General features: G+C 39.9%; 2 protein-coding genes across 3 annotated transcripts; one reads left to right on the forward strand and one right to left on the reverse strand.

Annotated features, from left to right (window-relative positions):
• The first annotated feature begins 1,885 nt into the window (after positions 1-1,885).
• On the forward strand, positions 1,886-6,503 carry LOC145419342 (uncharacterized). The gene is made up of 5 exons (XM_080298442.1): positions 1,886-2,799; positions 3,250-3,415; positions 4,382-4,873; positions 5,010-5,077; positions 5,588-6,503. The coding sequence occupies exons 1-5, from the start codon at positions 2,596-2,598 to the stop codon at positions 5,678-5,680; spliced, it is 1,023 nt and encodes a 340-aa protein (XP_080154568.1). The 5' UTR covers positions 1,886-2,595; the 3' UTR covers positions 5,681-6,503.
• Positions 6,504-10,894: 4,391 nt separating this feature from the next.
• LOC113015170 (uncharacterized) lies at positions 10,895-12,944 on the reverse strand. Of its 2 annotated transcripts, none has more exons than XR_013906095.1 (5): positions 12,458-12,944; positions 12,182-12,360; positions 11,993-12,086; positions 11,224-11,587; positions 10,895-11,128 (listed from the first exon to the last, which is right to left on the reverse strand). XR_013906095.1 is itself a non-coding variant. In XM_080298439.1 (5 exons), exons 1-5 carry the CDS (start codon positions 12,719-12,721, stop codon positions 10,919-10,921), a joined length of 1,104 nt encoding a protein of 367 aa, XP_080154565.1. In that variant the 5' UTR covers positions 12,722-12,895; the 3' UTR covers positions 10,898-10,918. The 2 variants fall into 2 exon arrangements, 1 of the variants encoding a protein (XP_080154565.1); XM_080298439.1 differs by having other exon boundaries at positions 10,898-11,128; positions 11,224-11,580; positions 12,458-12,895.
• Between the last annotated feature and the right edge of the window lie 3,897 nt (positions 12,945-16,841).

The following is a 16,841-nucleotide window of genomic DNA, read 5'->3' on the forward strand; positions in this document are numbered from 1 at the left end:
CATTTCTCTGCTTGTGTGTTTTTGTTTCACCTTTTTGTTGTGATGCTCCGGACGCCTTCCCAACCTCCACAAGTCTGTTGGCCCCAATTTTATGTGTAAAACTTCTCTTAATTTCTCCTTTAATTCTCTGCTAGCTGCTGTCTTTTCCACAGCTGCTGATTCTTGCTGAGTTTGGTTTCCATTACTATAATTTTGCTTCGGCCGCTGTGCTTGTGGGGGCAGTTGGTCCAGGCCCGTAGCCACCTGTATCAACACACTGAGAAATTTATTTAATATCATTTTCATCACTGTTAAATAGACCAGCAGGCAAGACGCCCACCTTTGCACTGCAGACTACATGACAGTCTCCCAACACACTCCTCTCTGAGTTTCAGCTTTAAAACCCAACATCATTCACACCCTAGTCACTCAAAACCTTATTTGTAATATTATAATCAGCAAAATCAGCGTTTTAATTACAGGCATGTATCATTGTTTGCAACTCATAATTATAAAGCTGAAAAACACGCTAAACAGCAACAAAAGTCCTCTGTGCGCGTCACAGCTCATTTGCATGTTCACACACAGTCTAAAAATAGCTCGCAGCGCTGCAGCTGCACGTCACACAGAGTCTCACACAAAGCTCAGGCAAAACTCTTTTATTTTATATTACAAAGACGTCTTATATTTACAATCACTGACAGGCCTGACAAGTTCAGCGCCTAACAAATTTCGACAAATTTAATATAACGGGTCTTACCGAAGAAAGTCTCACTTTTTTGTAATCAATCAAACAGTATCTGTTACTTCTGGAACAGTTTCTGACCTAATTTCTAAAGATCACCTACACAATTTCGACAAATTTAAAATAACAGGTCTTACCGAAGAAAGTCTCACTTTTTTGTAATCAATCAACCAGTATCAGACTCTAACTGTATCTGGCCTAATCCCTAAAGTCCCTAACTCAATTGAACAGTATCCAAAAAAGCGCATAACACCGTATCTGACGGTGAAGTGGTGAAACCACTTAGTTGTTCTGGAGTGCCCCAGGCTCCACAGTAAACCAACTGACTATCCCTCAAAGAGGACGGGCATTGAGCGTCCCCAACCCCGGCAAGCGTTACCTCTGAGCAATGCGCTTCTTAGCGGACTCTAACCGCCGTTCTATAATAATTTATAACAATATGAAACAACAGTCAACACCCTAAAACAAGAGTCTGACTAAGGCAAGTGCCACCTAGAGGTCAATGGACAACCCGTTCTCACTCCCAACGCGTAAAATAATGACGATTTGTCACGTCCCTTAACTTCTCATGCTGACGCCTAAGGTACCCTTCCACGTTTTTATGTGACGCTGTGGGTTGTCAATTCATTCCAATATGAACCCGCTCGCGGTGATCAGAGACGCTTCGAGCAGAGGCTCCAGCCATCCATTTACTCCAATAATAACCCCGTCACGGCGAAACATGACGCCGTGAAGCACAATCTAACTGGAGAACCGGGGACCCTCTCCGCGAACGGGTTTTTCTCCCTAATTTAATGCTTTCTTTTAATGACATCGTTAACATTTCTCAACAAAAACACGAAAGTATCACTGATAATTCAACAATAAAATCGCTTCATGTTGTGGCCATCACACAGTGTTTTCCAAACTGATTCACGATCTGAAAGTGCGCAGATTTAACGTACATAATCCTTTGTTAGGTTTATTATTTTCATTTCACACGTAAAACACATTTATAGATTCATTCACCACTCCTGCTAGTTTTGGATGCGCTCGGCTCCAACCAATCAGACCAATTTACGCAGACGCACTAATCCCGTAACTGCACACTACCCATAATCCTCAACCGCCGTCGCTATGGAAATGAAGATGACAACAGCTTGGTGCTACCCGTTATTCCTTTATTTACTCTAAAATAATAACCAGCGATAATACGAAATTAAACTGGCCCAGTGTTTAATTATGTAATTAAAAAATGCAAATTGTAGTATTTTATTTTTTACAAATTGCAATATTTATCTACAGCGCGCCTTTAGCGACACGTCAACAGATCTTAAGCAAGGCGATTGGATGGTTTTTACTGCAATGCATCTTGGGAGTCGTAGTAAATGTATCTTTCAACTCACGGTCCTGCAGCGAAGTTTTCGACTGGACACGAGGCAGATCCTAGCTAAGTAAGTTGTGATAAACTGTGGGTAATTTGCATGTTCACTGAAATATTAATTTCAGTGATATTAAACTGATATTAAACTTGAAATGTTTTCACAGAGCAGTCTGTGTACCAAGAGAACTACTTCTGCAAAAGTTTATTTAAATTTTTTTGTGATGTATTCTCATGTGTAAGACACTTGCTTGGCCACCCAGCTAATGTTAGTACTGCTCTATTTTAGCAATGTATCTTTTCTGTAATCAATTCAGGTTTTTTTTTAACCCTATTCACGTAATTAACTCAATATTAATGACTTTAATCTCGTAATTGATTTTTTTTTCTAAATATGGTGTAATACTGCCTCGTAATATAAGTTATTTCTTTGGTCATAAATTATTTTTGTAATCGTTTCACCAAAACAGACCTGAAATAATCCCTACATGTTCCATTTTCATTTGCAGAAATGACAAAGCCAAAAACCAAACCATGCCCTTCCTGTCAGGCCCCAAACACCTGCAACAGGAAGACATGCAGTGGATGTCTGGGCAGCCTGAACCTAAAGGAGGGATTGAAAAAAAAACAAGAACAGTTTAAAAACAGTAACTGGGCTGCCTCTGTTAAAAAAAACAGAAATGCGAGCAGGGTGGTTAATTCAGCCCAGTTGTCAGTAAGTTTAAAAGTTCTGATCTAATAAGTGGTTGGTCTGGTAGACAATTCTTTATTAATCACAGTTGTCAATGTTTTCTTGTATATCATGAAGTAAGAAACTAACAAGACATGTATATACACATAAAATATTAATTTATAAAAGAGCATAAATAAAAAAGTTATTCACATCAGAATAACATCATCACACTAAAGACATCCAACTAGAAAAAACTTGTTAAAAACTATTTTTATTCAAGCTACTTCTGATTTTTAATTTAATCGGCTATTAACTGAGAGACAAAACATTTCAAGATGGATTTTATCATACATTTACAGGTTTGGTCACCATAAATACTTTTTAACTATCGACAACAATAAAACAACAAAGATGTGAAACTTAAAGGTTTGTTATACATCAATTTGCTTACATGAAAGACTGGCTGCATGTTTTTCTTTGTTGTTCTTGCAGGTTTCAAAGCTACATGCCCTGGGCTACCAACCAATTCTGTTTCTTGGACAGTTTGACCGTAAGGGCCGTATAGTAGGGGACGTGATCACTCAGATCGAACCAGCGGAAGGTGCTGCACGTGACATCCTCATGAAGATGAGGAAGCTTTATGAACACCTTCTGAGAAGTAAGATATGCTTTGTCCATTATCTGTAACCAGGTGTCCTTATCAGGTAGCCTATCCTAGCTGTCTTTGGGTGATACTCATGGTACACCCTAGATAAGAAGGCAGATCATCACGGGGTACATAGAGACAAACAAGATGGTGAGGATGAGGATAGTTAACAGTCACCAGCTATTCTGTTCTACTCTACTCTATTCTGTTCTATTCTATTATTCAGCCAAGGTTCAGACCAGTAACCTTCTTGCTGTGAGGTGACAGCTGCCCTACATGTCCTGTTGCTAACATGAAAATAGTGTTATATCTGCCTTATTACCTCCCCATGTGTCGGTCACATCACCAAAGCTAGCCATACTGAACCTCTGGTGTTACCCACCTGAACAATTTTGTATGTGTGTGTGTATAGTATGGTCTTTCACATTCATGTATATACAAATGTAATTTTAAAAATCTTCACGAAAACCAGACCTGATAATTCTCTTCGAGACTTTCTAGTATAACAAATGTTATATAATGTTACCAATATGAACACCAAGATTCTTAAATAACTTATATACTTCTTAAGAGGTTACCTGATTACCTCCCTGAGGTAGTTAGCATCACCATTGTACAAAACTCCTAAGTCACAGTACTAGCTTGAAGTGTCAAATGTTATTCACTACAAAGTCAGGAAAGTAGTGTCATCAGAGGAAAAAGTCATTATCTATCTGGATTTATAGTCACACTCATTAATTTTTTAATGTACAATGTAGAAAAGCACTACAGATGTCACACTACCCTAGAGGGCACTTGTACTGAATTATTTGGGTCAGTGAGTGTGCGAGATGACTTATTTGATGCCAATATTTACCAGTTGTATCTTTAGTAAAAACTTAACTGAAAACATGCAAATCACTACTTATTATGTGTTTATGTGTACTGTACATTTTTTCAACCCATTTTAATGAATGTTTAATATTTAAAATTTTTCAGAATTACAAGCTTCACCTCCTGCTAAAAGTTCTACACCAGCAGCTGGACCATCCTCTGCTGACAGTGTCGATGCTGGACCAGTCCCAGACCCAGAGGCTCTAAACGAGGAATTTATTCTTCATTTAGAGCCTGTACCAACATCTTCCCTCTGTCAGCCTCCTGCATCCTCCTCTTCATCTCTGCTTCCTCCTGCATCCTCCTCTCCATCTCTGCTTCCTCCTGCATCCTCCTCTCCATCTCTGCTTCCTCCTGCATATTCCTCTCTGTCTCTGCTTTCTCCTGCATCCTCCTCTCCATCTCTGCTTCATCCTGCATCCTCCTCTCCATCTCTGCTTCCTCCTGCATCCTCCTCTCCATCTCTGCTTCCTCCTGCATCCTCCTCTTCATCTCTGCTTTCTCCTGCATCCTCCTCTCCATCTCCACATCCTGCATCTCCCTCAATTTCTATGGTGTACACCTCGGATGTCCCAAACAAAAAAAGGACAAGGAAAGGTTAGACGTTATGGTATTGTAAATGTACGAAACACATGACATGTTCGTTAAGTTTGTTAAGATTTCTTTTTCTTAATTTTTGCATTTTTTCCAGTTTTACAGAACTCATGTAAATATTTCATTTGTTATTTTTCAGAATGCCGAAAACACCGTACACAGAAGATTTTCAAATATGAAGAGATAGTAGACAGGAGAGTTGTAAATGTAAGTAATTTAGCCTGCTGTTGTGCAGATTTGTTTGCGTCTTTGGACTTCCCGGATTTGAACTGTGCCTGACTGAATATCCATAAGCTTTTGTATTTGATGAATCTACACTAATTCAGCCACTGAGTCAGGATTTCACTCCAAATAGGACATTAAATAAGAACAGACCACCTGATACGACCTGGTCATGCTGCCTTCCTGATGTTTACGTTCTTTAAAGTCCTCCTGACATCATGCTCAGAAGGAGTGATTGATGTGGAGGTGCTCCTTCCCATTCAGTAACATCTGCTTCAGTTAGTTTTGCTTGTGAGCCACAATGTAAGCAGTGTTGCTTTGCTGACATGCACTCGATGCTGGCAGTACAAGCATTGTAGTGGTTCTTATGTTTTTGTAAACTAATTGTATAATATATTGAGCCATTCAATAGTACACAAATGTTTATAAGCTCCTTTTTGTATGCAACTTGCATGTCTTTCTTAATTAATTGTTTGTTTATATCATGTTTTTCAGGAAAAAGAAGAAGTTAAAGTCAAGTGGAAGCCTTGCTCAACATGGTATGTAGTAACAACTTTGTTGGACGGGAACAGACATTCATATTGTTGATAAATAGTTATCAACTCAATTTGAATTCATGTATTTGGACTAAAGTAAATTGGGAGCTTTTAGCTATCGAGCTCCTCTTCTGTGAGGAGCTTGATAGCTGTCCACCTCCAAAGTCCATTATGAGTTTTGGAGGTGGACATGGTCAACACTTTTAAGAGTAGGCATAAGACTTTACTTCTTTATAGAGCTTATAGTTGGGGCTGGTTCAGCTCAGCCCTTAGTTATGCTGTAATAGGACCAGACTGCTGGGGGTTAGTGTCCCCCCCCTCTCTCTCTGTCTCTTTCAGGGTTATGCAGGCTCAGTATTGGTTGAAGATGCAGTCACGTCTCCTTTTACTGAAAACTCTCCCCCTCTCCCTCACCACCATCTGTAAACATACATGTCTCAGTAATGCAGTTCATGCATGTTACTAACTAAACTTCTTCCCTGGAGTTTCTGTGCTCTCTCATCCAGCAGGTTCCAATGGATCGTGGCTGCTGCTGTGGTCCTGCTTGACATCTACTACATATATTAATACTCTCTGACTTGATTTGATTAATTTATATTACAATGAAGGTGTATAAAGCATGACATGAATATAGAAGATATTTCATCCTAAAAAATTGTCATATGTCACAACCTAAATTGTCCTATTTTGTGTGTGGTTGTCGTTGTTGTTTGTTATGTTTTTCTCCTGACAGTGGCAAAGTGTGGGATGACACATGGGAACCTGCGCAGTTTTACACACAGTAAACCAGGCACCACAGGTCGCAGAGATCGCACAGTTCACAGCTTGTAGTTCAGCATAAAAGTTCAAAATAAAATATTTACTATACATTTCAACCAGTGTCAGTCTCTGTTTCACTCTCTAATTGTGGCTTAAGTACCTAACATATTCATGAATCTGATCGATCAATAATATCTTCCCTGCACTCGACATCTCATAGTTTTACATATCAGCCAACATTATTGTCTACATCCTCATAAATATAGAAGTGACTTGCTTATTATAACATATTACAAGGTAAAGTAATACTGCACTGCACGTATAGTAAGTAACACCTACTGTGTATGGGAGCCTAAAGCAAAGTTAACTGCTTGTTTGTTTGCACAATATTATTGTGTACATATTACATATGTAACATTATTGTTAATATTATTATTAGATATCAAAGATACAATTTGATTGAGGGTTTTCCTGTCATAATTTCAATAAAAATGCAATTACACACGTAAACAATAGGATCAAAATAAACTTTTAAAAAGTCTGTTGATCAAATGCTGATTTTCAAAACATTCTAGAGGAAAACAGAGATAAAATAATCTGAACAGTAACAGTGATTGTGGATGATGATGGAGGCTTCAATGGATTATTCTGTTTCAATCAATAGGTTTGTATCTATGACAATAATTTGATAAGTTTAACAGGTTGGTTTAGGCCTGGCAATACAGCAAATATTCACAAACTTTTGTTTTTGAAGAATGTTTATCTTTTTTGGGATGAAGCTATCTGGCAAAATGAGACAACCCTTTTAACCTAATCTTTATGTCTTTTTTGTGGCTATGATACTGGATTTTGGTTTGATGCATATGCAGGTTACAGCTGGGGAATGGCAGTATGTTGTGGATTGATTTGGCATGTTCAACCACTGTTACACCAAACTCTCTCACTTATAACATGATAAAGGCCTCTTACTCAGTGTCATGGATTTTCTATACTTTTGGGGACACAGGGCCAAAGTCTGAGGCAATAAGTCAGATCAAAGAAGGCAATGATTCTAAAATGGGAGTTTACTTATGTCATTATATATATCCAGGAATATGTGCCAGAGGATAGTTGTCATGAAATCAATATTAAATCAAAGTATTCCTTAATTACCACAGCTGACACGAGTTCTCCATAGCTGCCTGCTGTCTCAGGATCTGTCTCCAAAAAGGACCAGGGAGCGCTAACATGTTATGTTCTAAACTGATGAAGAAAATGCACATTAAACATAGTATAAACTTACTGAGTGAAGTAATGTCAAGAGGATTCCTTTAGCTCCTATTGGGTTGGTTCCTTGATCAATGCAATACAGAATCATTAATCTGGTTTTATGTAATGTCCTCAAAACATGTCAAAATGAGGCTCACTAGTCTGTGTGGCCTCCACATGCCTGTATGACCTCCCTACAACACCTGGGCATGCTCCTGATGAAGTGGCAGATGCTCTCCTGATGGATCTCCTCCCAGACTCCAGGACTAAAGCATCTGCCCACTCCTGGACATTTTGTGGTGCAGTTGGTGGATGGAGCGAGACATAATGTCCCAGATGTCCTCAATTGGATTCAGTTCTGGGGAATGGGCGGGCCAGTCCACAGCATCAATGCCTTCGTCTTGCAGGAACTGCTGACACACTCCAGCCACATGAGGTCTAGGATTGTCTTGCATTAGGAGGAACCCGGGGCCAACCGCACCAGCATATGGTCTCACAAGGGGTCTGAGGATCTCATCTCAGTACCTAATGGCAGTCAGGCTACCTCTGCCGAACACATGGAGGGCTGTGCTGCTCCCCAAAGAAATGCCACCCCACACCAAAACGGACCCACTGCCAAACTCATGCTGGAGGATGTTGCAGGAAGCAGAAGGTTCTCCACAGCGTCTCCAGACTGTCACAAGTGCTCAGTGTGAACCTGCTTTCATCTGTGAGGAGCACAGGCCGCCAGTGGCAAAGTTGCCAATCTTTGTGTTGTCTGGCAAATGCCAAACATACGGCACTGTGTTGGGCTGTAAGCACAACCCCACCTGTGGACGTCGGGCCCTCATACCACCCTCATGGAGTCCATTTCTGACCGTTTGAGCGGACGTGCACATTTGTGGCCTGCTGGAGGTCATTTTGCACAGCTCTGGCCTTTCTTTCCTACCCCACAGTACCTTCCCTTACCATTTTTTTCCCTACTCTTTTACTTCTTCTTTGATGACGGTTGTCTTTCTAGATAAGCAATTTCATTTGCTCTGGGGCGAGTCAATGGCTTGGGTGCATTCTGGGACTGTCAGTTCACCAGTGTGCTGGCATGCTTCTTAACAAACACACCACTACAGCAAACATCTCAGTTGTACTTGTTGATTTCTTCGACAAAACACTGAACAAAAAATTTACTTGTGAGTGTGCTGCCTGGTGCTTTTAAATTTTGTGATTATTTGAGCAGCCCAGAAAGCATCCCATAAATTAAATTATGTTATCGTATCTGAACATGTACACTAGTCATTAAATTAGATGGGAAATAATGATTCAGGGTAAACAACTGCACCAAGGAAATTCCATTTTTCTTCTCAAAATGTAAAATGTCTGTTGAAAAATCACATTAAACAGAGATGTGATTAACTTTTTATTTTACCAAACATAACATCAATGATGACACAATCAGTCTTCAGCAGAAGTGCTCAAATCACTCTCAGTGGCATCGTCTGGAATGTCCTCCTCCGAGTCCATTTCCAGGAGTGGTTGGTGGCTGAGGATTCTCTTGTACACGTCCTTTACTTTGAGCATTTCAGCTTTCAGTTCACTTTGTTTTTTTAACACCAGGCTACAGAGTCCCTTCTGTGCATCCTCCGACATGCCAACAAAGGAGGCTGTAAAAAGAACAAAACAAATAAATATGAGAAAAGTAAAAAAAACAAACAACAAAAAAACATCACCTCATAAACACAAGGAATTAGGATGCTGTAATTAAACATTTTTTTAAAAGGGAGAAGGCAGTGTTAGCTAGCAATCTAGATATAGGTAAAAGATCCAGTAAGACTTTAGCATCTGCTCTTATTTTCAATCGATTCATCAAAAAATTAATAAATAAATAAAGTGCTTACAGTCTGAGGAGATTGTCCCCAACACCACAGAACGCATTCGCAACACTGTCCAGTGATGCCGCATCTCCCTGCAAAGGATCATCTCCTCCTCTCTCAGGCGCCTCACAGCCATCACCTTCTCAAAGACCTTTCTCTTTGTCCGGAGGTCAGCAGCAGCTACAGTTTAACAACATCAGATGGGAAAACATAGCAGCATATTATGATTCAAGAACAAAACATTCAACTACTGCTCAGATACTGGGAGCTTGTTTAAAAAGGATATTTATAAATCAAGAGCTTACGTTCACTTGTGCTCTGCCAGGGCCAAATATCGGTCTGCATGAGGGCATCACTGGATACGATTTGCTTTGTTGGTTCAGCGAGCTTGTTGTAGTCGTCAACAGCAGCCGCCAAGCGTTTCTTCTCAACTAAGATGACCTTGCGAATTCTGTGTCACCTCTTGTTGCTATCTGTAAATAATCATAAAAAATTCACACCTTCACATAATGTATATAGTTTCATTTTAATCTACACTCATCAATTTGTTTGCTAGAACAAATCACATCCAGCTTAAACAAACCTGGATCTGATTTGATTCTGTTTACAAAGTAGCTGCACAAGCTGTACAAACTGAGCATCAAACGGTCCGTTTCAAAGAAACTGGGACGTACCATTTTGTCTGTAAAGACTTTGTGTTCGCACTCTGATGATGACGACAAGCTCCTCTACTCGTGCCTGCAACGCTCCAAGGCTGCCATCAGTTTGATCACTTTCTAAGTGAGAGGAATATTAATCAGAATACAGGATGAGTAACAGTCACCAAACTACAGTGGACTCTGTAATCACTGACTTGATGACATTCATTATAAGACATCTGGAGCCTTCATGTGCTGCTATCTCATGATAATCATGAGATAACAAGTATGTTGGTGTTCAGGTTTATAAAACCAACTAGTACGACATCATTTCAACCCAGGTTCTATCCAATTTGATGAAACGCAACAACTCTGCCATAAATTTGCTTTTACAAGGCTTATTTTTCATTGTTTGTTGACACTGTCAGAAAGATCTTAACTCTAAGTTCTTTAATGAGGCCATGGTGGGTCCTATTGTTATACATGAGTGCATTATATTGAGACTCACCTTCAGCCCATTTCTGCACATCGGCCACCCATTGCTGCAGTGTGTCGTCATCCACACCCAGCTCATTTCTGGTCGCATTCAGGCTCTCCACTTGTTCTCTAAGGATCCTTATGATCTAAGAATGCATTCATAAATGTCATTCATATTGACATTAAAAGAGTACTGGTGTTTTCCCCCCATTACCACACACATTAAAATGGGTGTTGAAAAAATGACCTTTAGATATCTCTGGCTCAAAGTGCGGCCCAGTTGTTCCACTTTCCTTTTGTTCCACCCCAAAGCCAGGAGGGTCAGCATGTCTGTTCGCCCTGCATTTCAGTTAGTATACAAATTAGAATTAATGAGCAGGAGACTGAGTGGAATCTCAGACACGGACACACACCTGCTTTAGACATGTACTTCGTTGTGATGGCCGCCCTAGACAGGAAACTGTTTACTTGTTCCACCTCTTCTCCAACTGTTGAACCGGCCCCATCCTGAAACGCACCTCCCCATTTGATCTATAGAAAGGAGGTCACAATACATGACTGCTGAATTCATTCAACCTTATAACAAAATGTCTCAAACTAATCCAAAACTACAAGCTGCAGTATACCTCGCATTTCCAAGTGTGAGCCTTTGCATGCATGACGGAGAGAAAAGGACGCATTGACAAGAGGTTCCTCAGCTCAGGGCACTGCTGAGCCACCTTGGTTAAATAGGGGAAATATTTACAGGCCACATCGGAGCAAAGGAACGTAATATGTCCTGGGATGCTAGCTGCCAACTTCCTCTGGAGAAAAAGGGGGTAAGCAAAGATCTCCCCTCGAAACATGTTCAATGCAGCTAAGAGGACTCCGTGGCGACAAACAGCTATTTCCATGCCCTCCTCATCCAACTTCCCAGTGGACTTTTTGGACGACTCCTTTGCTGCAGTCCAAGATGAAGATCCGCACAACCCTTTCCCCGGGACCTATACACTCAAAGATTTTAACATAAAAGACATGACATGATTAAGCCCTATCAGGGACAAACTTTTTAAAACAAACGCATAACAATTAGCTGAATTAGCCTCGAGTCACACAAGACCTCAGATCTCCCCAGGACAGCACTGATAACACAAAATAAAAATCATGTTGTTTTTTTTAAATACACATGGTGACAAAATTAAGTAAACATTAAGATAAAGTAAAGTAAATAGTATTACGACAACACCAAGAGAAAAATAAAAAAAATATCGACCCATCCATATATGTCCACACACACACACACGTATGTGTATATGGTTACGGCATTAACGTCATTTTAACAAGAGTAACGCTAACAGCACTAATATATATATATATATATATATATATATATATATATATATATGTGTATCTTACATGATTTGTGTGTCTCTGGATGTATTTCACAAACTCAGCAACTTCCTCATCTTTTTCAATGAAGACACCTTCAAAGTTCCCCTGCTCTGAAGTGCTGAACGAACACAGTGACAGTTGTTTGAAAAGAAACATTAAAATACATTTTTCTACAAATCCATATTTGACTTATGTACACAATGCATAACGTACCTTGCATTAGACTGAAAGCGATAAAGCTTGCGGTTTCCATCAACTGAGACGGCAAGCATGTCTGGAGTGCAGGCAGGGCAGCTAAAGCATGGCTCCTTGCACATCCTGTCCACCTCAAACTTTACAGCACTCCACTCCAAGAAACTTTTACTGAAGGCATCAGCTGATATTCGGCCATTCTTTTACATAGAGGACATACAACAGAATATTCAAGGACAGTCATCATAAACATTGATTTGCACAATTTCCTTAAACTTAGCAAATTTAGAAACTCACCCTTCCAAAATGGGCTGTTCGTTCATCCAGCATTTTGACAAATGCCTTAAGTGACATCCCTGGTGCAGCCTTCTTAATGTCATAGAAAGACTGAAAGACATCCATTGAAAACAGGGTGCAGAAATTTAAGGTGCCAGGCCAATATCCACTACCCAGGATGTCCTTAACTGAGGGGGACCACATTAGGCCACAGCTGGTGCAGCTCACCACTGGCAGTGCAAGGTTATAACGGCCTTTAGAAAGGATAAGGATAAATTCAGTCATGGCTCAAAGCATTCATTTTTTTCATGTTGTTTTCAAATCGGTCTGGTAAATCCAAATGACCTTTGACAGGTGCCCACATATACTGCGGGCCGAGGGTAATTAAAACCAAGATAGCAATGCACAATTTGCAATAAAACCTCCAAACACATCTATTGTGTATGTAGTGTGTGACAAAAGGGCAACTTACCATTTATGGTTACAAGAGCCACAATTGCGCCGGGTGAAACCTCAATGTTACCTGCTGGGCAGTCACACACATGGTCTGGCCTTTGCACAGGCAACAGCCGAACTAACATTAAAACACACAATATATATAAAAAGAATTAGAAATTAACTGATACACAATAAATATACAATAACAGCACCCACTCATACTCATACATAGCAAGAAATGCATAAGACTTAAAAACTGTACCTATTGGCTTGTGAAACTCTGATGAAGGCTGCAAAAACCCTCCTGTTACTGCCTCTCTGTTGTGCAGGACAAAGCGTGTGTGAACTGCAATATCACAGTCAGCACAAAGGAATGGAAGAGGCAGGCAGTCCAGACACCTCACAACTACTTGTTTGCCACACTGACACACACGGTGTGACTGTGGATCCAGAGTAGCTAACATATTGTCTATAAGACAAGGCCTGGCCTCTTTCCACTTTTGCGAGGACACCATATTTCTGATCGCCCAGTGAGTAGCAGCTGACTCAGACGACGTCTCACAAGTCATGGCTGCGTCCTCTTCTCCATCCTCCAACAACTGAAGGAGCTCCTGACGAAGCACCTCAGTTCCATACACTAACAGAAAAAAAATAAAGAAAGGAAGAAACTCTGAAAAACACTCTAGGCAGTATGTTTCTTAGGACTCCACAAAAGCCCTGCATAACTCAACTATAACAACAAATATAAAAGTAAACAGAAATCACAATATATACAAGAAGGTAAAGTACCTTTTGTTGGGTTGACACTGGCAACATAACTAGGTTCTTCACGTGGACATTGATGCTGCTCTCTGGACACTGGGGGGGGGGGGGGGGAATGAAGAATATTTACTTACTGAAATTCTTTGGTGAAAACAAGTTGTGAGATAAAATCAATGGTTGTGTGAACACTGACCACGTGGCATGCAACTAGTACTTCGACTGGTTGATGGTCTTTGAGGAATAAAAGCTCCCTGTCTGTCACGTTTTTTCCAGCGCACTGGTCTTGGCTGAGGTTCACTCTGTGCATCATTCTACGCAATTAACAAGGAAAAAAGGGAACACCTAAAATACAGTCTATGATTAAAGCAAAGATTATCAAACATCTTAAGTTAACCAACTTAATTTGACATAAACTTTAAAAAAAATTCAAATAACATAACGTTTACTCCGTACAAAATATTAGACAAGCGTGTTCCCTCTTTAACAACTGTTTCCACTAAAAATGTTACCTGCATATCTTGAAGGAGTTCGTCAGCAGCCTGAAGCTCTTCCTCCAGCTCGGGATCCTCTGAATCACTCATTTTCAAGCTAAAGAGGAAAGAGATTTTTGCAGAACTCAGTGACATAAACACATAACTAACGCAATTCAAATGATTTTCAGTCTTGGCGCTCCGGTTAATGTTAGCAATTAACGTTAGCATCATCAGTTTGTAAAGAGCTAGCAGAACTCTTAGCGCAAAAACTGCTTTACGCACCATGTGAGGGTATTTTGCGGCACACAAGTCCTTTAACGTTTGTAATAGATTTAATCCATCATCGTTGGATTAAATGGCTAATGCTGCAGTAGACACGTGTAGTCGTTACCTAGCAAGCATGCTGACGGTAGCTGTAGCCATTTTTAAATACATTACACCGTTTCCGAGATCAGTCACCTCTGTTTGTTTGAAGCTTTTATGAAAAAACAAACTTTGAAACACACATCAAGGTATTACTTTAAATATATGTATTTTTTACATACCTGCATTAGAATCAATCAGTTCCGCCTCATTTTCTTATTCTTATAAATGGGTCTCTCCGTTCTCCCATCAGCCTTTGCTTACACAGGTTGCGTCTGATTGGCTGGAGCCGAGCGCGTCCAAAACTAACAGGAGTGGTGAATGAATCTATAAATGTGTTTTACGTGTGAAATGAAAATAATAAACCTAACAAAGGATTATGTACGTTAAATCTGCGCACTTTCAGATCGTGAATCAGTTTGGAAAACACTGTGTGATGGCCACAACATGAAGCGATTTTATTGTTGAATTATCAGTGATACTTTCGTGTTTTTGTTGAGAAATGTTAACGATGTCATTAAAAGAAAGCATTAAATTAGGGAGAAAAACCCGTTCGCGGAGAGGGTCCCCGGTTCTCCAGTTAGATTGTGCTTCACGGCGTCATGTTTCGCCGTGACGGGGTTATTATTGGAGTAAATGGATGGCTGGAGCCTCTGCTCGAAGCGTCTCTGATCACCGCGAGCGGGTTCATATTGGAATGAATTGACAACCCACAGCGTCACATAAAAACGTGGAAGGGTACCTTAGGCGTCAGCATGAGAAGTTAAGGGACGTGACAAATCGTGATTATTTTACGCGTCGGGAGTGAGAACGGGTTGCAATGGAGCCAACCCTCACTTATAATCACACAGGACCACACTTATAACCAATTTGGACTTTAACCAACAACATGACCAATTCCCTAACAAACTACTTGAGCCTTTATCTCAATGCCTTGGGACTCGAACCCAGCATTTCTTTCATTTCCTTGGGACTCTAACCCAGCATTTCATACTTTTTCAACTTCATTAAAGACTCTTAGCCGACTTTAACTGCATAACACACGCGGATCCTCATCACAATCAAAACAGACCCTCTACCAGTAATTTCAGTGAGTAGACTTTAATTTAGTCATATCCAATTTGGCACACTTTGGAAATAATTCAACAGGTAGTGCCTTACCTTTAGATAAGCCGGCTTATGCCCACTCACATCAGACCACTGGCTCGTGCCTGTCCGTTCGACAACCTCGGACCGTCCAAACTTTTAAATTCCACCCCAATACCACAGGACGAGCCACCAAAATGTTAAGGTTCAAAATATCGGGGATGGAAACAAGAGAAAAACCACAATAACAACACTGGTCCGGTCGGGTTGAGTCAAACGATGATTTTTAATGATCACACACGTGGGAGATGGACACTGATGCAGACAGCCTCAAAATCTCAAAATGGTGGAGCATTGCTCAAACTTTTATAGCCTCTGGTGCCTCCACCTTATCATACAAAGCATAAACATTCACATGCCTTCTCTCACACAGCGCCTAAGCTACGACCTTGGCTCCCCGTTTATCTGCTCCTGCTGAGATGGGGCAGAAAACTCCAGTATATTCTGTTCTCTTCTAATCAGACAAATAAGGCGATGACTTTCTGCAAACAGTATTTCTTATAACTCAGCAGTATAATGCATCATAAAACAATATCATTCATTCACAATAAATCAACAGTTTAATATAATGCACATCAGTTTAACTAATGCAATAGTTATCAGCTTCTTCTAATTCAGGAGAATAATGCAAACTAAAACTACATAATAATTCACAATCTTTAATTAGGGGTATAACATGGCATAAAATAATATTAGAATCTAACAATATATTTATTGATATTTACTCTCCTTTATTCATACATCTGTGTGCTTGAGGTTTGGAAATATTTATTAAAATTATAAATAGCCTTTGAAATAATGTAAGACAAATGTTTGATAATACTTACAGTTTATGACAAAGATGATGATGATGATGATGATGATGATGATGATTATTATTATTATTCTTTTTTTAATTTGAATAATATTTAAATAAAATAAAGGTTTTTCACATTTAAAACAATTCTTGGACTTGTGTTCTCCTCATTTCCTCTTTAACCCTCAGTCAGCTCACATATGTGTAATGAAACTTACTGTCTGTCTGTTATTGGTCAGTTTAGTCTGTGTGTTAAAGGCCTTTTCATAAAAATCTTGTCAGATCTTGTTAAGTTGTTATTTCTGTGTAAAAGGAAGGAAGCAGAGAGAAGTTTTAAAACCTCTTTGTTTCCTTCTCAGCTCTTTGGTATCTGCTGTGCTGCTGCTTCACTCTCTCTCTTTACAGAAAGTTGTAGAAGTTTTCAGAC

This window comes from Astatotilapia calliptera, chromosome 3 (assembly GCF_964374335.1).
Source record: "Astatotilapia calliptera chromosome 3, fAstCal68.1, whole genome shotgun sequence".
Lineage (NCBI taxonomy): Eukaryota > Metazoa > Chordata > Actinopteri > Cichliformes > Cichlidae > Astatotilapia > Astatotilapia calliptera.

What these genes read in the sequence shown, in the direction of transcription:
- LOC113015170 (XM_080298439.1), bottom strand. Translation starts at nt 12,721, where the DNA reads ATGACTGAATTTATCCTTATCCTTTCTAAAGGCCGTTATAACCTTGCA. An exon ending in CGCTTTCAGTCTAATGCAAG is followed by an intron (nt 12,087 to 12,181) that starts GTACGTTATGCA and finishes GTGTTCGTTCAG; the next exon opens with CACTTCAGAGCAGGGGAACT. An exon ending in TCCAGAGACACACAAATCAT is followed by an intron (nt 11,581 to 11,992) that starts GTAAGATACACA and finishes TTGAGTGTATAG; the next exon opens with GTCCCGGGGAAAGGGTTGTG.
- LOC145419342 (XM_080298442.1), top strand. Translation starts at nt 2,596, where the DNA reads ATGACAAAGCCAAAAACCAAACCATGCCCTTCCTGTCAGGCCCCAAAC. An exon ending in TTATGAACACCTTCTGAGAA is followed by an intron (nt 3,416 to 4,381) that starts GTAAGATATGCT and finishes AAAATTTTTCAG; the next exon opens with AATTACAAGCTTCACCTCCT. An exon ending in TAGACAGGAGAGTTGTAAAT is followed by an intron (nt 5,078 to 5,587) that starts GTAAGTAATTTA and finishes CATGTTTTTCAG; the next exon opens with GAAAAAGAAGAAGTTAAAGT.